Genomic DNA, 23,798 nt, shown 5'->3' on the forward strand with positions numbered 1-23,798 from the left:
TAGATAAATAAAATGATAAAACTAAAACTAGAAGAATGTAAAAAGATATACCATGATAAAAATTACTAAAAGAAAATTGAAATACTTATATCAGTATTAAATAAAGTAGACTAAAAAATAAAATAAAAATTACCAGGATAAAAAGAAACATTTTGTAAGGATAAAAGGATTAATTTACCAAGAATATGTAACAATCATTAATGCACAAGCAACTGAGTTTCAAAATACATAAAGCATAAACTGATACAACTAAAAATATACAATATGTTGAAGACTTCAAAACTCCTTTCTCTGAACAAACTGATGGTTACCAAAAGGGAGGTGAGTGGGGGTTGGGTTAAATAGATGATGGGGATTAAGGAGGGCACTTGTTGTGATGAGTATACTTATTGTATGGAAGTGTTGAATCACTACATTATACACCCGAACCTAATATTACACTGTATGTTAACTAGTGAATTTAAATAAAAATTTAGGGGCTCCTGGGTTAAACATCTGACTGTTAACTTCAGCTCAGGTCATAATCTCACAGTTTGTGGGTTTGAGCCCTGGGTAGGGCTCTGCACTTGGGGTTCTCTCTCTCTCCCTCTCTGTCCCTTCCCTACCCTATATTCTTATCCCTATAGAATAAATAGCACCATAAACCAACAACAACCAATTGACATAAAATACCCGAGGCAACAAAAGCAGAATACATACACATTTTTAAAAATATATGCATGGAACATTCACCAAGACAGACCATATCCTGAATCATAAAACAAACCACAATAAATCTAAGAAAATTGAAATTATACAAAATATTTCTCTCATTATAACACAATTAAACTAGAAATCAGTATCAGGAATATATCCAGAAAATCCTTAAACACTTGGAAATTAAACAATCAACTTCTACATTACCCATAGGTCAAAGATGAAGTCTCAAGGGAAATTAGGAAATATTTTGTAATGTACAAAAATAGAGCCATAAAATTCAAAATTTGTGGGATGTAAGCATTACTTAGAAATCTAGATACTTAAATATTTGTATTAAAAAAGTACAGAGGTCTCAAAGAACAATCTAAGCTTCCACCTCTAAAAAAGAAGAGCTAAAAGAAACTAAGATGAAGAGCAAAATAAACCCAAAGCAAGCAAAAATAAATGAAATTTTAAAAAGAACAATAGAGAAACCAATGAAATTAAAAGCTAGCTCTGGGACTCCTGGGTGGCTCAGTCAATTAATCATCAGACTCGATTTCAGCTCAGGTCATTATCTCATGGTTCAAGCCCCACATCAAGCTCTGTGCTGACAGAGAACACTTGGGATTCTCTCTCTCCGCCCCCTCCCCCATGTGCCCCTGTGCACTCCCATGTGCTGTACTTTCTCTCAAAAATTAATAAACATTTTAAAATAAATTAAAAACAAATAAATAAAAGCTAGTTTTCTGAAAAGGTCAATCAAAATGATAAACCTCTAGCCAGACTAACCAGAGAGAAAGAAAGAAAGCACAATTACCAATATCAGGAATCAAAGGATATCACTACAGCCTATTGAGACACTGAAAGTTTATAGAAAACCTATGGACAACTTTTTGCACATAAATTACACAACTGAGGTAAAAGGGACTGATTACATGAAAGCCACAAACTACCAAAAATCACCCCAAAAGAAATAATTAACTCAAATAGGCCTATATCAAAATAAATTGAATACATAATTCCAAAAAAACGGGGCACCTAGATGGCTCAGTCAGATGGCATCTGAATCTTGGTTTTGGCTCAGGTCATGATCTCAAAGTTTGTGAGTTTGAGCCCCACATTGGGCTTGGCGCTGACAGCACAGAGCCTGCTTGGAATTCTTTCTCTCCCTTTGTCTCTGCCCCTCCCCTGCTCACTCTCTGTCTCTCTCTTAAAATAAATAAACTTAAAAAAAAAAAAAAAAAGAAAGAAAGGAAGGAAGGAAGGAAGGAAGGAAGGAAGGAAGGAAGGAAGAAAGAAAGAAAGAAAGAAAAGAAAAACCTTCCAAAAATGAAAACCCTAAGCCCATTTGCTTTCACCAGAGAATGCCACCAAATAATTGAAGAAATTAACACCAGTTTCTCTTCCAGAAAACTGATAAGAAGGAACACTTCCCCATTCATTTTATAAGACCAGAATTACCCTGATATAAAACCAGATAAAAAAAAACCAATAGCAAGATACCAATGTCTTTCATTAACAGAGAAGAAAAAGAAAAAAATACTCAACAAAATACTAACCAAATTGAATCCAGCAACATATAAAAAGAACAATGTATAACAACCAAAAGCAGCTTATCCAGGAATAAAAGACTAGAAATCAACACTCAACTATTAATATAATCCATCATATTAACAGACTACAAAAGAAAAACTGTGTTATCACATCAAATGATGCAAAAAAATCATTTGATAAAATCATCTTTTTTTAAAAAACAAAGACACAATTATAAATGTTTATAATAATTTAATTAGCAAACATTGCATATTTAAGTTTTGTAAATTGTATTTATACATGATTTGTTCTAAATATGTTCCTCTCCCATATTTAGGTGTACATGAAATAGTATAAAGGTACCTATAAAAGAATTTAGAAAATATATACACATATATTAAATACATACTATAGCAGACAGATTTGCTAGTTTATGCTGTAATAAAAAACAATCCCAAAATTCTCAACAGTTAAAAAAAATTCTCTCTTCATGATAAAACTCTCTGCAAATTAGAAAAAGGGAAATTCCTTACCCTGATAAAGGGCATCATCAAAAGACCTATAAGCTATTATATTTAATGGAGAAAGACTAAATGCTTTGCCCTTAAAATCTAGAATAGGACAAAGATATCTTCTGTCACAGCCACAGTCAGTGCAAAAAAGAAAAAGAAATAAAAGGAATACAGACTGGAAATGAAGAAATAAAACTGTCCCTATTAGTAGATAATATGATTTTCTATGTAGAAAAGCCCAATGTTTCTACAAAAAAAGTTCTAGGACTAATTTTAGCAAGGTTGCAAGATTCAAGATCAATACACAAAAATCACTTGTATTTCTGAATACTAACAATGAACAATTGAAATCTGAAATTAAAGAAATGTGTATACATAGATACATACACATAAATTATATGTGGTATGTATTTAATCTATTTATTTATTTGTACCAATCACATTCACAATAGCCGCCCAAATACATACATACATACCTAGGTTTAAATCTAACAAAACATGTGGAAAACCTTTATGCTGAAAACTATAAAATTCTGATTAAAAAAATACCATGTTTCTAAATAAGTGGAGAGACATACTCTCTTCATGGATTGAACAACTCTATATATATTTACAGTCATACATATACAGTCAATTCTTCCTATCTGATCTAAGGTTTAACACAATTCCAATTAAAATACTAGCAGGCTTTGTTTATAGATACAGACAAGCTGATTCCAACATTTTTATGGGCAAAGAATCTTAAATACTCACAACAATTCTAAAAAAGAATAAAGTTGAAGACTCACACTACCTGATTTTAAGACTTGATATAAAACAGTAATCAACATAGTAGAATTTGGGCCAAAGGAAAGGTACATATATCCATGGAACAAAATAGGGAGTCTAGAAACTGACCTATAAAAATTCGGTCAATTGATTTTTCACAAAGATGCAAAGGCAAATCATTGGAGATGGCTCAATGTTTTCAACAAATGGTACTGAAACAAGTGGACACCTGTATTAATGCTTTTCATTTTCCATATTTTATAATGTTTTGATATCTTAAAAAGCTTGCTGGCTGGGGAGAGTCTGCTCCTCCCAGGGCTAACCAATTCTTAGCCCAGGGGTAGAGGGTAGAGGGGGCACATCTTTCATATACAACCTGAACAACCTCATTAACTAACTCTCACACACCAAGTCGATATTTTCTCTTGCTCTGAATCATCCCAGGGCTAGGTACAAGCAACTAGAGACCACCCCTATATCCCAAAGCACACTGGACTTATTCAAGCTAACCAATCCTATACTGCTTATCCTGATGTACCTTGCTTTTCCCTTGAAAACCCAATAAAGGCTATGTACTCAGCTTTCCCCTCACTCCTGCCTCTGCTTCACCAAACCTGGCACTTGTGACCCTGTGTGGCACAGCATGTTCCCTTCTCTCGGGAAATGGAAGTAAGCAGTTCATCTTTCAATAACATTGACCTCTCCATGTCAGCATTCAGTCATTTCCATAAATTAAAACCCCACAGGTATAATTTTAATACATCTATATGCAAAAAAATACACCTCGATCTATACTTCATGCCTTATATAAAAATTAAGTCAAAATAGATCATATATCAATGTCGAACTATAAAATTTTTAGGAGAAAACATAGGAGAGAAGTTTTTGTGACCTTTAGTTGGGTGAAACACTCTTAGATATAATGCCAAAAGCATGACCCATAAAAGAAATCCTAAGTTAGACTCCATCAAAATTAAAACCCTTTGTTCCCTGAAAGAAACTGATATATGAATAAAGTTTCAGACTGGAAGACAAAATATGCAAACCCAACAAGAAAACAAACTCAAGTTTTAAAAACTGGCAAAATAGAGATTGCAAATAAGTCCTTGAAAAGATGCTCAGTATCATTAGTCACTCCAGAAATACAAATTAAAACAACTACCACTACACACGTATTAGAACAGTTAAGATATAAAAACAACAACTGACAAGTGTTGTGAAGGATGCAGAACTACCGGAACTCTCGTATATTACTGGTTAGAATGAAAAATGTTATGGTCATTCTGGAAAACAATTTGGCAATTTCTTGTAACATTAAACAGACATTTACCATACCATCCAGTAATCTCGCTCCTAGGTACTTACCCTAGAAATATGAAAACTTATGTTCACACAAAAACCTGTAAACAAATATTCATAGCAGCTCTATATTCACAATCACCCAAAACTCGAAACAACACAAATGTCCAACTGATAAATGCATAAACACTGTGGTACACTCATGTAACGGAATACTATTCAGCAATAAAAAGAAATGAACTATTGATCCATGCATAGCACTGCTGAATCTCAAAGACATTATGCTGAGGAAAAGAAGCCAGTCTCCAAGTTACATGCTATAGGATTCCATTTATATGACACTCTGGAAAAGACCCACCTATAAACACAGAGCACAGGTCAATATTTGCTAGGGGTCAGGGCTGGGTAGACAGTCTGACTACAAAGGGGCACCATGAGCAAAATTTTTTGGAGTGATGGAATTGTTCTGAATCCTGATTGTGATGGTGGTGGTTACACAAATTTATACATGGGTTACAGCTTGTGAAATGTATACCCAAAAAAGGTATTTTGTATATAAACTTTTAATAAAAGTCATTTTAAAGAGGCAAATGAAAATATTTGAGGGAAGGATACTTTTTTCCCAAATAAATCACTGGGTTCAATTTTAATATTTAGTTTATGCGAATTTTGAAGAATAGATCTTATAGTACTGATAGAAGTTTCAATGGTCAAAATCCATTTCGTCAACCAAGTTAAGAAAGACAGTGGCTTAGAGGCATGTTCAAACTCTCAGACTTTAATTTTAATTGGACAAATCATCAATCCATGGGGTGGCTGTCCAGATAAAAAATGTAACTCAAATCATATACTGCTATGAAAAACTGAAAGTCAATTTTCAAACTCTAAATGTTTCATTAATCTCAGAAATTAAATCCCTTAAGAATCATGACCCATCAAGCCTGGCCTTCAAAATACTGAAAGAAAAAAAACTTACAGCTTTAAGGGTAAGATCACACTGAAAAACAAGTTTCTGGAGTTGTGTTAAAATTTCTCTTTTGGTATTTTCTAGATCATTTCGTCTCTCTTCAACATTTGTCACACAAACTTTGTAGAGTTCATTTGCTTCTTCTACCTTCAGGAATATCACAGAAAAAAAAAATAACACTGACCACTAGAATTTACATTTTAAAACAAATACATATATAATAAAACTCAATTTAAATAATTGAAAAATCTTTTTATACAAAAATTATGAAATAATCTGTTTCAAAGAGAATATTTCTAAAGATAACAATCTGTTCCGGTCAGTGATTCATGGGTACCTGACTTTAACGGACAGTCAAGTAGGACTTACAATTAGTATACTATGTACGAAATACATGTGTACTTCTATTTAACAGCCTTTTCTATTTACAGTCACCATTTTCTTTATAATCTTCTTATAAACAATATAAAGTTCCAGCCTAGCTTTGCTATCAGGTACTGGAATCAGTATACATATACACACAGTTGCCTAAAAGTTGAACTTCCTGAATAATCAAGTCAAAATATTAAACTACTGCTTTCTCTAAGATACTTTTTCATAAACAAACCCAAAGTTTTAGAAGGTAGGCAAAAACCTCTTAGCATACTGATTCTCAGCGTGTGGATCCCACCACCAGCAGCAGCAGCATCACCTGGGGACCTGTTGGAAGTGCAAGTTGCCTGGGGCCAATCCTAGAGCTACTCAATCAGAAACTCTGGATGGGGGGAGGAGGGGGCAGTAGCCTGTTTTAACAAGCCTTCCAGGCAATCCTGAGCCTTAGCAGATTATTGCTAATTCAACTTGCAAACAAAAAAGATAATTACTTTTTGAAGAGCCTCCTCTTCCAACCTTCGCTTTTTTTCTAGCTGCTTGTTGAGATTTTTGACTACTCCACCACTTGAGCACAGATGCTCCTCTTCTGCACGAAACATGGAAGATTTTGCTTTTTCGTACTCATCCTGACGTTGCATGCATAACAGTTTTGCCTTTTTAAGAGCAGTCTCTGTTTCAAGCTACACAGAAAAAAAAAAAGACTATTAAATGCAGAATAAGAAACCCTAATGTATAAGCTTCTTTAGCATATTCAACAAGCTAATTAAGACAGCATTTTAGAAAAACTACAGAGTAAGATGCATCTTCTACGGTAGATGCTTATATACTGCAGATGATTTTAGATATTCACAAATAGGTAGATGAAACTCCATCATAACTTATTTTTTTGTTTTTGTTTTTTAAATTTACATCCAAATTAGTTAGCATATAGTGCAACAATGATTTCAGGAGTGGATTCCTTAGTGCCCCTTACCCATTTAGCCCATCCCCCCTCCCACAACCTCTCCAGTAACCCTCAGTTTGTTCTCCGTATTTATGAGTCTCTTCTGTTTTGTCCCCCTCCCTGTTTTTCTATTATTTTTGTTTCCCTTCCCTTATGTTCATCTATTTTGTCTCTTAAAGTCTTCATATGAGTGAAGTCATATGATTTTTGTCTTTCTCTAATTTCACTTAGCATAATACCCTCCAGTTCCATCCACGTAGCTGCAAATGGCAAGATTTCATTCTTTTCAATTGCCGAGTAATACTCCATTGTATATATATACCACATCTTCTTTATCCATTCTAGATGAAACTCCATTATAATACTAACCATTTTATTTTGTTCCTGTTTCCAAAGTTCTTTTATTTCTTTCCTTTGTTTTTCCATTTCATTTTTCCTCCCAAGTAGAGGCTGTCAAGAGCATTTTAAAAAAAGGAAAAAAAGCTGTTATCTAAAGGTATGCTGTTGTTAAAGAAATGTGTATTACACATATACATTTTTACCTGCACAAATTTGTTGGCTTGGAGTGCTGCGATTGTTTGTTGCAAAAGGTGACTGTTTTTGATATCACTAAGAAGAGCACTGGTAAATAGAGACTGCAATGGCATAAACTCCTAGAATTCAAAATTGAAAAGTAAATTTTCCAATAGAAATAGCACTAAAGTTCTAGATCTCCCATTACTCTTCTTCAGAAGGAGAAATTTTAAGTTTAGACTTTGTTTTTGCAGAAAAACTAGTCATAAATACGACTATATGAAAAAAATACTGAAGAATATTAATTATAAAACTAGGTAGCAAAACTAGTGGCTAACAAGACAATCAATATTTGCATAAAATTGTGAATTTCCTCATTTTTTTCCATAATGGGTATCCATGTAAGTTTAAAAGGATTTTAAGTCTAGGGGTGCCTGGGTGGCTCAGTCAGTTTAGTGTCCAACTTCGGCTCAGGTCATGATCTCATGGTTCATGAGTTCAAGCCCCGCATCAGGCTCTGTGCTGACAGCTCAGAGCCTGGATCCCACTTCGATTCTGTGTCTCACTCTTTCTCTGCCCACACCTGCCACCCCCCAGCACCCCCCCCCCCCAGCCTGTGCTCTATCTCTGTCTCTCAAAATTAAATAAATGTTAAAAAAATTTTTTTTTAAATAAAAGGATTTTAAGTTGAGCATTTCATTTCTTTCCTATATTAACTACACAATTTTCTGATTTTGAGAGGCACTATCAGTAGCTCATTTGGGTAATCTCTTGGTACAAAACCCTAGGAGTTCACTGAACACTTACCTGCATTCCAATGTTACTTCTAGTTGCCTCTGCCAACTTGACAATATTTCTAGTGGACTCCAATTCTGAAAAGGTCAAAGAAAGTATCAGAAGGTAAATTAACTTATTTTTCCCTTCTATACTCTAAAATTATTTGTAATTCCCAATTTAAAGAGTAAGCACACATAGTAGTCTGCATCATATGATACTGTGACTCTTAACCAGAAATGCTCATGAAACCCACGAGGAAACTTTCAAAATATAGTTGCTTGGCCTCAATTCTTAGGAGATGTGACCTAGGCCTGTGTATTGCCCTTTTATAAGGCTATTCAGGTGATTCTGATGGGCATTCCCTATAAAGGGCAAATAATGTGGTAGAAAGAGCACAGGCTTTGGGTAAATCCCATATTCTTCCAGTTACTTATATAATCCTAGATAAATCTATCTGACCTTAGGCAAATCACCTGTCTTGTTTGCCTGAGCTGTAAAATGGGAAGAATTCTTTTCTTGCCTTCTTTCCAGGGTTTTGGTAAGGATTAAATGAAGTACAGGATGTGAAAGTATTTTGTCAACTGAAAACACTGGGGGAAAAACCTAACTATTAAGATGTTTCCATCGCCTGTGCTCATACACCTATTGTTGCTTTTATTTCTTTTAACCATATTATCTGATTGCAATTCTTTTCACCCACTGAAGTATGACTTCCTTAAAGTCAAAGACAGTATACTATTTGTCTTTGTGTTCCCAGATCGAGTGGTTGGCCCACAGTAAAGTTCAGTAAGTACATTTATTGTAAGAAAAGTCTTTCCTATTTCAAGAAGAGAAAATGGACAATGATTTTATTCACTACAATGAAACAACTACTAATTTGGAATATTAGTCATCGTCTGTAGAAAATGAATTGTGAACAATTTAGTTCTTACACTCAAAAGTTAATCAGATGCCCTAAAGGGCAACTCACCCAAGTTAAGCTTCTTCTCAACCCATGAAACTATGTTCTTGGTATATTTTGACCACGTTTTAGCATAAGACAAAGCCAATTCTACAGAATCAGTGTTCTTTAATAGCACGCTGTCTAGCTCTATGGGAGAAAAATTTCCTGAAAATAAAAATACCAAGTATATATTAAATATCAGCACATAACTCTAAACAAAGAAGCATTCAAATCCTAAGATGTTCTTCAATGAAAACTGTTTTAAAAAATTTCAAGTGGCAAATTTAGACATAAAGGTCACAGTTCAAATTTAAAATGGTTTTAAATTATAATGTATGTTTTATTCTTAATATATATTCCTATTATTCATCAAGTTACAAGCCCTATAGAATTTTTTTAAGTTTATTTATTTATTTTGAGAGAGTGAAAGAGAGCAGGGGGTGGGGGCAGAGAGACAGGGACAGAGAGAGACTCCTAAGCAACTCCACACTGTCAGTGCAGAGCCAGATGAGGGGCTCAAATCTGAGATTGTGACCTGAACCAAAGTCGGACGCTTAACCAACTAAGCCACCCAGGGGCCCCAAGCCCTTTAGAATTCTTGACCAGTCTCTCCATTATCTATCTACTGTAGCAGGTTTTTTTTCCCTTAAGTATTTATGTAAAGTTTGACACATCAGTTTGTGTTAAAAATGAACACTTTAGGTTACCAAGCAAGACATTAAGTAATCCAAAAACACTTATGAAAAGTAATCGCAAAAAAAATTTGACTAACATTTTAAGTACCTCAAGCATTACCTTTTTCATTAGATGAGTCCACCGATTCCACAGAAACATTTTCAAAAGACTTACAACATGGAAGAAAACAAACTTAAGATTAGAGCAGAAGCTAACAGATTTTTGCTTCAGAAACTTTTCATTCTGATTTGTTATGTGACATAATTCCTGTTAAAGAATGTCAAGTATTTAGAACTCAAAGGGCTTAAGAAATCTGTTTAAATGCTATGACATCTTATAAGAATTGTATACCTATTTACAACTGCAGTTCTCAAGATCTAAGAATAAATAACCTCATTGTTTGCTAACAGCATTAATTAACATTAATAAATCCATTCAAAACATACAATTCTGCAAATTTTAAAAATATTAGTCAGGAAGTTATAGAAGCAATCTAAATATTTATATTGTCACTTAAACAGAACACAAAGACCTGCTTCTTCCAGCCATCTTTTACCATTTTATCATATAATAAGCATTTCTCTGAAGGTCTAGTGAACAGCTTAGTGCAGAATGTTCTATGATGATGGAAATGTTCTGTATCTGCACTGTACAATAAGGTAGATACTAGTTACATGTGGTTATTTGAGCATATGAAAAGTGGCTAATGTAAATCAGAAGTATATTTTTAATTTTACTTAATTTAAATTTAAGGAGTTACATATGGCAAGTGGCTACCTTACTGGACAGTGTAGGAAAACATATCTACCAAAATTGTGAGATCTTAAACAAATTTGATCTCTTTGGTTGGGCAATACAGACCATGCAGGGATTCAATGCAAAAGGGATTAAAGAGACTGGGTTTGAAGTCCAGCACTCACTTAGTAGCTGTAGGACACCGGGCTCAATATTTAAGCTCACGTAACTTTGGTTTGCCCTCTGTAAAATGGGGATAAGAACACTACTTCCCTAAGGCTACTTTAAGGATTAAGATGGTGGAGGCTGAGCACAGTGCATAGTACATAATAAACAGCATTAAGTAAATGGCAACTAGTATTTAAAGATATTTTTCAAAACTCTTCACCAAAGTAACTTTACTTTACGATTAGAATTCTATCATCATGGACCTTTAAAGCTCAATCTCGGTTTAATTAAAAACCGCAAAAAGGAAAACAAGGTGCAAAAGAAAAAAGGAAAAAGTGTTTTCCTATTAAGAATTATTATAATAAGTGTGCACAATAGAGGCACAAAAACAAGAGATACGAGTCACACCAAAAATTTTAATTGTCCAGAGCTGTCACACTGATATAATGTTATTATATCTTCTGAATTAGTAGTTATGTTTAAAAGATAAAATTAAAGGAAAATTATAAATAATAGCAAAATAATTAAAGATCACTAGTGTGATATGGTTTATACATTACCCTCCCTGACTAATCAATGGATGACCTCAGAAGTAATCATTATTGTTTTCTCAGTGTTACTGTACATATAACAAATACTTCAATTAGTCGTTCATATTTTGTATCGTTTTAAGATCTGCAGTTTTTATACTACTTTGATATAATACAAATACTTGGCACAGTTCCAAGTATTTGCTGAAATCTTTTTGGATTTGAACATTCTTAACAAGAAATGATCAACATATATCCTTATTGCAGTTTTTTAAAAATGATTATTTGTTTGTTTGTTTATTTATTTATTTATTTATTTATTTTGAGAGCAAGTGAGGGAGGGGCAGGGAGAGGGAGGGAGAAGACAGAATCTCAAGCAGTCTCCCAGTTGTCAACCCAGAGCCTGACACAGGGCTCAATCCCATAACCATGAGATCAGGACCTGAACTCAAATCAAGAGTTGACACTTAACTGAGCCACCCAGTACCCCCTTATCACAGTTTTGAAAAATAGCTTCTTGCATTTAGAGAACAATTTTTAGTCAAACAAAAATATTACTATTATAAATCTTTAAAGCAATATTCTACAAATATTCTTCATGTTCTATTATTCCACAGCAATTTTTCTTCAAATTGGGAACCAGAACTGGAATCCTCTGACATAATACTCTTAGGCAGAATTAAGACCTTCAGGTCTACTAATAAGTGTTTCATGGTAACAAACTATAGGCTGTGTAAAAAGATTAACACCCTCTCTACTTCTTTCATTATTTTTCTGTTTCCACCAATTTTTAAGATCTGTGACAATGTCAGGAAGAAAAAATGGTTAACTTACTAAAATTTTGGACCATATGACATATAGATTCATTACATAAAACACCATAAAACTATCAGAGATAGTCTTTTAAAATGATAGCTCCACTTAGAAAGTATAATTAAATTTTTGCTCCAGAAACTGACCATAATTATATTTAAAAAATTTTTTTAGGGGCGCCTAGGTGGCTCAGTTGGTTCAGCGTCTGACTTCGGCTCAGGTCATGATCTCGTGGTCCGTGAGTTCCAGCCCCGTGTCGGGCTCTGTGCTGACAGCTCAGAGCCTGGAGCCTGTTTCAGATTCTGTGTCTCCCTCTCTCTGACCCTCCCCCATTCATGCTCTGTCTCTCTCTGTCTCAAAAATAAACGTTAAAAAAAAAAAATTAAAAAAAAATTTTTTTTTAATGTTTGTTTATTTTTGACAGAGAGACAGAGCATGAGGAAGGGAGGGGCAGAGAGAGGAGGAGACACAGAATCGGAAGCAGGCTCCAGGCTCTGAGCTGTCAGCACAGAGCCGGATGCGGGGCTCGAACTCACAGACTGCGAGATCATGACCTGAGTTGAAGTCGGACACTCAACCAACTCAGCCACCCAAGTGACTCTACCATAATTATATTTAAAATGAACTGATCTGTTTTTCTTGCTCAACTCAAAAACTATCAAAGACTACTGCTGAGATTAAAATCAGGAAATTACTGAAATATTATGTTAAAAATATTAAACTCTCTGCTTTCACACAAACCTGGCTTACCTTGCTTTCCCGAGAAACAGGCAGCCTCAATAATGAATCATTGCCTACATCTCCCATAAGGAAGTTTGTCAGGCTATCCAGGGAAGTAAGAATAAGAAACAGAAATAAAAAGACAAGTCAATACATTGCTCTGTCACAGGCTTTACATTCAACATGTAATCTAGAATAAATTTTTTTTTAAGTAAGAACCTTAGAAATAAACTCCTAGGAACTTATTCACACAGTCACTTGCAAATGGATGTTGCTTCTGAACAGCTCTAAAGACACTGGCAAATACAGTAATAAAACAATAATGAATATAGCTTTTCCAGTATTGTGACAATATTTTATATTGGTTAATATTTACTTTCCAAGCCTCTACTGAATTATGTGACATATTCTGAGATACCCAGGCCCAAATTCTTTAAATGACAGTCTCTACTTACATATTCCCAAAGGTAAAGGCCAAGGTTTCAATGGAAGAAAATACTTCTTTGAAGAGATCGTTTTTATTTTCTTCATTAACTTCTGTGAAGTTCACAGCTACGGGGAAAGGTTGGTTACAATAAATGAGAGAGAAAACATTTTATTTTTTAATTATTTTTTTAATGTTTATTTTTGAGAGAGAAAGAGAGCACACATGAGCATGTACATGATCAGGCAGGGGCAGAAAGAGAGGAGGAGAGACAGAATCCCAAGCAGGCTCTGCGCTGCCAGCCTGGAGCCTGACACAGGGCTCAAACTCACTAACTGTGAGATCATGACCTGAGCCAAAATGAAGAGTTGGATGCTTAACTGACTGAGCCATCCAGGTGCCCTGAGGGAGAAAACATTTTAAACTAGATTCACACAAAGTCATTTAATCTCTTAATTCACCATTACTTCTAGAAGCACTAGAAGATTTGGGAACTGAGAAGCCTAATACACAAAATGAATATGATGTTCAAGTTCTTCATTAAAAAAAATCATACAAAAGAATCAGCTTGCATAAAAGTAGCTGGCATTCCAAACTTCCTACTCCATGCATTACATAATTTGACACATCTAAAAAGTGATGCAATGTGAAATCAATCCATCTTGAAGTCACAGAGTCCATATTACATCAGACCTCTCATTAAGAGCACCCTATTTTCTCTATGTTTATTGCTTTACGGCATTTAAAAAAATAGATAAATGCACTGTGGGCCCACTTTAGTCAAATGAACTATATTTTTCACTAAGAATTACCACTAATTGACACCATATATACATTTGACACAGCATAAATCCTACATACAAAGCATATCACATAAACACCCAATGCTTTAGAAAATTGAAATTCCTAGTTATTTATAGCTTTATTTCTTTCAGGCTCTTGGGCTCTGAGGTTCAGGCTAATTTGATATATATAGCTGTCTCTTGTTTGCCAAAGAGACAGTCCAACCATTTTGCATTTTGTGAAAAGCAAATTGTGAAACATAACTGAAAAAGGTTTCTTATTATAACTTCTCTAGGCACCTTTGTTAAAAGCCCAGATATAATTTACCAAGACAAAATCTGAAGGTGGAATTGGCAATTTTTTTTAAAGTAACCCATTCTACTTAAGTTGAGTTTAATGAGCAACTGGCTCCCTGTGTCCCGTCCTCCCTAGGATCCTAGCCAGTAAAGGAAAGGTAAAGAGACCAAGTGAAGAGGAAGCCATCCTTTGCTTAAAACAAGATGTTTTAAAGCTTGGCTGCACAATACAATCATTGCTTAAAACCAAAAATCTGGGTCCTACCGCCAAAAATTCAGATTTCAAAGGTCTGATGAAGCATTGGTATTTGTTCAAAAATCTAGGAAGTTTAAAAACCAAAAATCTGGTCCTACCACCAAAAATTCAGATTTCAAAGGTCTGATGGAGCATACGTATTTATTCAAAAGCTCTCCCAGGTGATTCTAATGTGCAACTTGGGTTGAAAATGCTTGCTGGAAAGCAAGAATTCCTAAGCAAGGATGAACGAAACCTCAAGCCTCTAAACCTCATGAAATTACAACCAAGCTTTTACATGGATAAGCCTCTGTAGACATGAGGGGCTCAGGTCTATATCTTTTATTAGACTCTTCTAAAGTATCCCCAATACAAACAAAAAGAAAAACTTAAGAACCACAATAAATAATTTAAAAACTATTTTTGGACTTCTGCTCTGGCCAAGATGGAAAATCAGGTTTATACTTCTGTCTGAAACAACTAGAAGAAACTCATACCAAATACATGAAACAAAAATTTTCAAGACATTGGCTATCAGGCAACGAAGGACAAGTATCTTGACAGACAAGAAACATGGGAAACAAGAAACATGGAAAGCTCAACAAGAGCCCCAGCTTACTGCCTAACATCACACAAATTACATTTCCCAGCAAAGGAAACTACTATGGATAAAGGCCACTTTATAATAATGGAGTCAATTTATCAAGGACATAATTCTATACAGTTATGCCCCTGATAAACAACTCAAAATGCATGAAGCAAAACCTAGTAGAATTGCAAATAGACAAATTTATTTACAGTTACAGCCAGAGATTTCAATAGCCCTGTCTCAATAATTGACAGAACAGGTAGATGGATAATCAGTAAGGATATGGAAGACTTCAACGATACTATCAGCCACCTCTCTCCTAGACAGACATTTATAGAATGTTCCATCCAGTAACAGCAGAACACATGTCTTTTCAAATACACACTAAATATTTGCCAAGATAGACTACATAATGGGTCATAAAACAAGTTAAAATGTGTTTAAAAGGATTCAAATCAGGCAAAAAATGTTCTGTGACTAGATGGAATTAAATTAGAAATAACGGAAAGATCTCTGGAAAATCCCAGATACCAGGAAACTAAATAACACACTTCTAAATAACCCATAGCTTGAAGAAGAAAAAAGGAAATTAGAAAATGTTTTGAACACAAGGAAGATGAAAACACAACATATCAAAATTGATGAAGAAGGGGTGGCGCCTAGGTGGCTCAGTAGGTTAAGCATCTGACTCTTGATTTTGGCTCAGATCATGATCTCATAGTTCATGGGATGGAGTTCGGCGTCAGGCACTGTGCTGAGAGTGTGGAATCTGCTTGGGATTCTCTCTGCCCTTCCCCCCATGCCTTTCTCAAGACAGACAGAAAAGAAAGAAAAGAAAGAAAAGAAAGAAGGAAAGAAGGAAAGAAGGAAAGAAGGAAAGAAAGAAAGGAAGAAAGGAAGAAAGAGAAAGAAAGAAAGAAAGAAAGAGTTTTAATGAAAGGCAGGCAGGTGTAGAAAGGAGGGTTTACAAAGGGGTACACATCATCTGAACTGTGACAGTTTCACAGGGTATGCATGTCAAAATTGATTAAATTGTGTCCTTTAAATACATGTACTTTATTGCATTATCAGTTATACGCTGCTTTAAACATCTCATTGGAAAGTAAACTTTATTATTTTTTTTATTTGGATTTTATATTGAGGTTTTTTTTTTGAAGATTTCATTTTTTATTTTTTATTTATTTTTCAACATATGAAATTTATTGTCAAATTGGTTTCCATACAATACCCAGTGCTCATCCCAAAAGGTGCCTTCCTCAATACCCATCACCCACCCTCCCCTCCCTTCCACCCCCCATCAACCCTCAGTTTGTTCTCAGTTTGTTTTTTTTTTTTTTTCAACGTTTATTTTATTTTTGGGACAGAGAGAGAGCATGAACAGGGGAGGGTCAGAGAGAGAGGGAGACACAGAATCGGAAGCAGGCTCCAGGCTCTGAGCCATCAGCCCAGAGCCCGACGCGGGGCTCAAACTCACGGACCGCGAGATCGTGACCTGGCTGAAGTCGGACGCTCAACCGACTGCGCCACCCAGGCGCCCCTGTTCTCAGTTTTTAAGAGTCTCTTATGCTTTGGCTCTCTCCCACTCTAACCTCTTTTTTTTTTCCCCCTTGGAAAGTAAACTTTAAATAGTAACTTATAATGTATATTTAAAATAACTTATAACCAGCAAAAATGTAAAGCCTACTTATATTTCATAACCTTAACCTGTTAGACTTTAAAGAAAAAAAAATACCTTATAACACCACACCAAATTCTACAATTATTGTTTCTTTCCTAAATGGTTTTCATAGCACTAAACATGACTGGGAGATTTAAGAAGTAATTGTGAATAGTGAAAAGGCACTTACTTGAACATCTTCTTTCTTTGCCTTCCTCCTTACTTGAATGAAATTACAACCATCCAATGAAAATTCCCATTATTGCCCTTGCCTCCAATTCAAAACAGCCCTATATTTCTAATATCCTTTATCTTTTTTTTTTTTTTCTTTTTCTTCTGCTCAGTGTTTCAAAGAAAAGTCTTTGGCTCCTTTCCAGTAATAAATCTTCCCACTCTCTCCTACATTCTCCAAAACTCTGGGCCACCTTCCTCCATAGTTTTATTATCTCTCACTCAACTGACATTTTTTCTGGGGCGCCTGGGTGGCTCAGTCGGTTGAGCGTCTGACTTTGGCTCAGGTCATGAGTTTGAGCCCCACATCGGGCTCTGTGCTGACAGCTCAGGGCCTGGAGCCTGCTTTGAATTCTGTGTCTCCCTCTTTGCTCCTCCCCTGCTCACACTCTTGTCTATCAAAAATAAATAAAGATTAAAAAAAAATTTAACTGACATTTTTTCTTATGCTACTAACATACTCAAATCTTTCCTATGTGAAAAAACTTTAATTTTACCATATTTCCTCTTAAACCTAACATCCAACTTAATATTTATTTATTTATTTATTTTTTTTTACTGCCAAATCTCTATAAATAGGTCATAACTAAATTCACCAGGATTTGGCTTTTCATCCAGTTTAATCGTTATCAGAGGCTGAAAAACTTTGTCTGTAAAGGGCTTGAGAGCAAATAGTTTAGACTTTTCAGACTATACGGTAGGTTGTAACTATTCAACTTGGTCTAAAGGAGCCATACATGAGATATGGTGATATATAAATGAGCAAGAATGGCTGTGCTCTGGTAAGACTTTATTTACAAAAATAGGCAGGCCAGATTTGGCCCACCAGAAGTAGTTTGCTGAGCCTGGTTAAGAGGATGGGTCCCGAAGCCAGTCTGCCTAGGTTAAATCTAACTATGTCTCCTACTAAGTTAAGTAACACAACTGCTCTGTGCCTCAGTTTCCTTATTTATAAAATATGGACGATAGTATGTATTTTGAGAACTGTTATAAAAACTGAATGAACTCAGAACAGAGCCTGCTACACAGAAAATGCTCAATAAATGTTAGTTATTATTTTCACTCAAAACCACTTTGAACACTGGCAACAAAAACCTATTGGTCAAACTTGGAGGCCTTTTTTCTTCCAAGTTTTCATCCTACCTGACTACTCTGCAACTCTCAACAACTCTACCACCTAATTTGTGTGCAACCTTGGGCAAACCTCTCTATGTCCCAGCTTCCTTATCTGCAAAGTAAGAGTTGACAGAACAATATAGTATTGACCTGAAAAATTTGCTGTGCAGATTAATAGCATAATCCAAGCAAAATTTAACAGTGTCTAGCATACAGGAAGTGTATCGTCAATAATGTCTGCTATTACTACTACAAATATTAACCACTTGCTTCCATCTTGAAGTCTTCTGCACTGTTAGAAGCAGTTTGTTATAGATAGTAACTAGAAGGAGAGGGCTTCAGAGTTTCAGACCAGGGTTCAAATCTAACCATTACCACTTCTGGAGTTATTCTGGATACATCACCTCACTGCAATTTCTTCGTCTGTAAAATGGTGTATTATTCAAAGAAATGTCAAGCACTTAGAGTACCCTGCTTGATAGTGAACATGGTGCCCTCACGTTCTGTATCTATCTATTGACAATTTTACTTAATAGTCATTCCACTCAGCCTGCAGTTCTCACTTTGGCTCTCTTCTCTATACATTATGCCCACAGAATCACATCCTCTTTCATATCTTTGAGGTAAATGGATCCTTAAAAACTACCTGTCTAGTTTTAACCTCTGAGCTCCAGATCCACACTTCCAATGGTCTGTTTGATATATTCCTTCTGCTTCCCAGGCTTTACCCACATTATAATCTCAACATGTCCTAATTGAACTCTACCCTCTCTTCTAGTCTGCCCTTTAAGCCAACTCTTTTCCATACATTTCTTAGCTCATTATCTTTACTTTCAAGATGCCTCTAAAATATTTTCTTCCTTTCCATTCCCACTGCCACTTAGTTCAAAAGGCCACATTTTACTTCTAGTCTGGACTATTTAACAACCTGCTAACTGGTTTCTCTGTCTCCACTCTCTTCTTCCTATTAGACATTCTTCAAAATTCCATCAAAATTTTGCTCAAGGTTTAAATAATTGTCTCCCTTGGGTTCCTTATTAAGTCACTAAGCACTAAGGCACATTTAGTATCTCTTTAAGAAATCACATGAATAGCTTTCATACATATCATCTATTAGTGACTTTCAAACTTTTTTGACCACAACCTTGCATAAGAAATACATATTATATCATGACCAAGTATACCATACACACATAATAGTTATAAGTTATATAATACCTATAAAGTCTCTGAAACATTCTTAGGTCTTTTTTTTTTTTTTAAGTTTATTTATTTATTTATTTTGAGAGACAAAGAGTGAGCAGGGGAGGGGCAGAGAGAAAGAGAAAGAATTCCAAGCAGGCTCTGTGCTCTCAGCACAGAGCCTGATGTGAGGGTCCATCTCATGAACCGTGAGATCATGACCTGAGCTGAAATCAAGGGTAGGATGCTTAACCGACTGAGTCACCCAGAAACCCCACATCCTTACATCTGATACAATACTGTTGTATTCTGGTTTTTCTTTTCTATTCTCTTTTGTATTTTAAAAATGTTGGTCACAATCCACTAACCTGATGTCATAAATTAGGGACCACAGGTGAAAACCACTGAATTAAAAGATATAATGAAGAAAATTTTCACCTTATGCATGGGAAAAAATGTTTAGGGGAAAAAACAAACCAAAAAAAGTAAGACTTACAAAATGAAAACCTTAAGTTGCTTCTGAGAAACATAAAAGACAACTTGAAGAAATGAAATGCATACTTATGTTTTCAGAAATGCTAAGTATATAACTTCTCCTTAATTCATAACTTTAATTATGACTTTATGAATTTATAAACCTTACTCATCTCCTCAAAAATACCAATAGGTATTTTTGGGAACTACATAAGCCAATTCAAAAGTCCTGATGGAAAAATAAAATCCTGAACAAAAAGAGTAATAGAAAGAGGAGTTACTCCTTTCAGACACTAAAACATACTTTACAACTACAAGAAAGATGGTGTGTATTGGCACATGACTAAACAAATCAGTGGGACATAATACGGTCCACACATGGATATAAACACATATGACAGTTTAGTGTACTTATGATAAAAATGGTATCTCAAATCAGTCAGGAAAAGATGAATTATGTGATAAGTAAGCCAGACATGTAGATACTCTAGAATGTATCAAGGACTTAAATTTAGTAAATGACACCATGACAACATTCAATGAAAAAACACTGGAGAATGCTATTATAATCTCAGAGCAGGGAAGTCCTTCCTATTACTTAAAACCCAAGAACCATACAAAAGATTGATAAATTTATTCTTTTTTTTAATGTTTATTTATTTTTGAGAGAAAGAGGGCTGGGGAGAAGCAGAGAGAGAGGGGACAGAGGATGTGAAGCAGGCTCCGCACTGACAGCACAGAGCCCCATGTGGGGTCTGAACTCATGAACTGTGAGATCATGACCTGGGCCAGAGTCAGACACTTAACCAACTGAGCCACCCAGGTTCCCAAGACTGATAAATTTAAATGCAAAAATAAAATAAAATACCATAAGCACATCAAAAGATAAAGGAAGTCTGCAACTTACATCAAAGTTTAAGGACTAATTTCACTTAACACAGAGTTTCTACAAATCAAAATAGAAAAAAAAGACCAACCATCAAAAAAAAGGGTCAACTCACATAGAAGGATGTATAAATGCCTCCAAAGCATATGAAAAGACAACTGCACTCAAAATAAGGGAAATGCAAATCAAATCTACACCGAGATGCCAATTCTTACTATTAGACTGGATAACAAAGTGTGGTAACCAACTGTGTTGGCAAAGGTGCAGTAAATCAGCATTTTCAGCACTGCTATCAGAAAGGCAGAACCACTGCAAAGGGTGTTTAGCAATATCAGAAATACAAATACAAATGAATAAGGCTATTCATCAAAGCATTATTTGTAACAGAAAAAAATTGGAAACAATCCAAACATCTATTAGTGAACTGGTTAAATAAATTATATAGCACATAAATATAACAGATTACCATGCAGCTTTGAAAAAAACAGAACAAATCACAACAAAAGAATTAGGAAATGCTTTATGTACAAAACATAACTCAGAACAATGAGCAAGGAGCAAAAAGGCTACCATTTGTGTAAAAAGGAGGGTTAAGAAGAGAACATACTGTATCATTTATATATGCATAACATGTCTCTGGAAAGATACACAAAAAAATCAATAATAGTTGTTGCTTATCCAAGTAAAGGAAAGGGTAGCTAAGTGAGATAAAATAGACACTTCACTGTTGAATACTCTTTTATGCCATTTGCATTATGAACCATTTGAATGTACTGCCTATTAGAAAATTAAGTTTTGAAAACAGAAAGAAGACACGAGGCTTCTACAATTTTAGATATGTAATTAAAAGCTTTTTTTGTCAATTTTTTGTCAATTTTTAAATCTAGGGCAAAATACAGATCATGAAAAACCTAAATAAATGGTCCTAGTCCTATTAATTTATATTACAAGACTGACCAAAATAACTATAAATCATGAAAACACAAATACTTAAGTACCTAACAAATTACTGAGCGCTGAAGATGTCTTTTATCTACTTCAAAAATAAGCTGTATCTCTCTTACCATATTGCAAATATTTTGTCAGACTGAACTTCCTGCTTGGAAACAGGAGGAGACACAGGAAATACAAATCACTATTAGAATGAATGAGGAAAACCTTATCTTTTAAAGTTTTTAATTTAAAGTTTTAAAATGTTCTTTTAAAGTTATTAAAAAGGTAAATTCCAAAGTTAAAATAAAAAGTAAAAGGAGTTAAAGATTCCAATTTCATTCCGATGCATTTAGCATGCAGAGGAAGCAGACAGACTTTATGCATTAACACCTGTAGTAGCACAAACAAGATTAGACCTCCATGATTCTAAAGTCATTCTGTGTATGTCATCTTTTAATGTTTTGGTATATTTGTCAAATGCATCGACAGTGAAGACATTCAGAACAAGTCATGTCACCTTTGTTTTTTTAAATGTAATCACGGGTTTAAAACAAAATGATCTTCACGTTCCTGTCAGCTTTCTGATCCTAATTATGACAGCTTTTTTCTTTAAATTTTCCCCCTTTAAAATAGAAATAAAAACACGCTTTTATAGGTTTTTTTTAAATATTAAAATAGCATATGCAAAATATCTAGATTGCCAGAGAACAGAGATTCAAAAATAGTTTCTACCTCCCCCTTGCCTTTCCAGGGTTTTAAAATTAAATTATCATTAGAAGAAAAAATTAAGTATGTTTGAATTTGACCTCAATTTTTCGGGTCACTGAATATTTTTCATTTGAGGTATCAGTGATGTTCTTAGATGGCCTCAACAATAAGAGTGAGCTGGAAAGGTTTTATTTAAACACATAAATTTATACCAAGGAAAACACAATTTAAAAAATTTTCTAATCTCATGGGGCATATTGAAACAGAAGTTTAGGAACAAAAAAGTAATCTTTTAAATTTCACCCAACACAAAAGTAAAATTGTAACAATAATCCCAAGGGTAAAGACACTCATAGTGGGAGATAATATTCAAAAGATTGCTTTACCTCAAAGGAAAAAAGATCTCCAAGGCAGCTGAGAGGCCACTTTCTTCAAGTCTGTTTCTGGAATGTGGACACCAACTATACACAGGCACACTCCTTCCCCAGGACATCCTGACTGCACACAATAGCTACTGACAACAATTGAATGAACTGTGGTCGCTATTTCCAAGCATGGAAATTTTACTATCTATAGACGCAAATTTCCCTATCTAAGTTAAATGACACTTATAAACAATCTATTTAAAAACAAATTTGGTTACCAAGCACATTTTTAAAAGTCGCAACAGAAACTACCCATTTTTCTCATTTAAAGCCATCTATATGTTTCTCAATGTTTGAAATACGGGGGAAAAAAAAGAACCACACAAACACAATACATCTATGTCAAAAAACAGAGGAAGTGTTCTTCAGGTATATGGACCATATTTTATTGACAAGCTTTTTATTTTGTCCTCATGCCTCACTCATCCCTTGACACTTGCCCTTTGCCTTCTCTAGATAGGAGTGTGTTCACCAATTGCACCATGTTCTTCACATCCAGATTTCTCGTGCAAGTGCCCCAAATCACAGTCCCAACCTCCACCACCCCAACTCAAAAATGCCCACTCAACCTCTGAGACTCAGTACAGTAATTTCCCTGCCCCAAAGAATCCTTTCCTTTCCTTACTCAACCTGCAGGTAATCACTTTCTACAATTACATTACTTGAATTCATATTACTTGTAAATGACATATAACACTGACAATCACTTCTTGTACTCTAATTTAAAATTCCATGACATCTTTCTCCAGACCATCTCCTTACTTCTTAGGTGTTCATCAGGTTTCTCCATCCTCTCTCTGTCCCTGGGATCTCTTACTCAGCCTATATTTACTCTGCACAGTCTGAGTTGGTCACCTTCTTCCATTACCACCTAGACACCACACCTTTCAAGTGTGCCTCTTCAACTCAC

General features: G+C 34.9%; 1 protein-coding gene across 2 annotated transcripts in view; it reads right to left on the reverse strand.

Annotated features, from left to right (window-relative positions):
- The window catches only part of ARHGAP29 (Rho GTPase activating protein 29), a 70,485-nt gene that overhangs the window by 27,684 nt on the left and 19,003 nt on the right, over window positions 1–23,798 (reverse strand). Inside the window, exons 2-11 of one of the 2 annotated variants that reach the window (XM_040471028.1) lie at window positions 22,850–22,974; window positions 13,405–13,501; window positions 12,980–13,052; window positions 10,104–10,152; window positions 9,336–9,473; window positions 8,396–8,460; window positions 7,618–7,728; window positions 7,445–7,525; window positions 6,624–6,812; window positions 5,770–5,907 (exon numbers count right to left, since the gene is read on the reverse strand). In XM_040471028.1, the coding sequence (XP_040326962.1) occupies window positions 5,770–5,907; window positions 6,624–6,812; window positions 7,445–7,525; window positions 7,618–7,728; window positions 8,396–8,460; window positions 9,336–9,473; window positions 10,104–10,152; window positions 12,980–13,036 (828 nt within the window). In that variant the 5' untranslated portion in view covers window positions 13,037–13,052; window positions 13,405–13,501; window positions 22,850–22,974. The remainder of the gene's footprint in view (window positions 1–5,769; window positions 5,908–6,623; window positions 6,813–7,444; window positions 7,526–7,617; window positions 7,729–8,395; window positions 8,461–9,335; window positions 9,474–10,103; window positions 10,153–12,979; window positions 13,053–13,404; window positions 13,502–22,849; window positions 22,975–23,798) is intronic. The other variant, XM_040471027.1, reaches the window with a different exon arrangement.

Source organism: Herpailurus yagouaroundi, unplaced genomic scaffold (genome assembly GCF_014898765.1).
Source record: "Herpailurus yagouaroundi ecotype Mexico unplaced genomic scaffold, PumYag 77, whole genome shotgun sequence".
Lineage (NCBI taxonomy): Eukaryota > Metazoa > Chordata > Mammalia > Carnivora > Felidae > Herpailurus > Herpailurus yagouaroundi.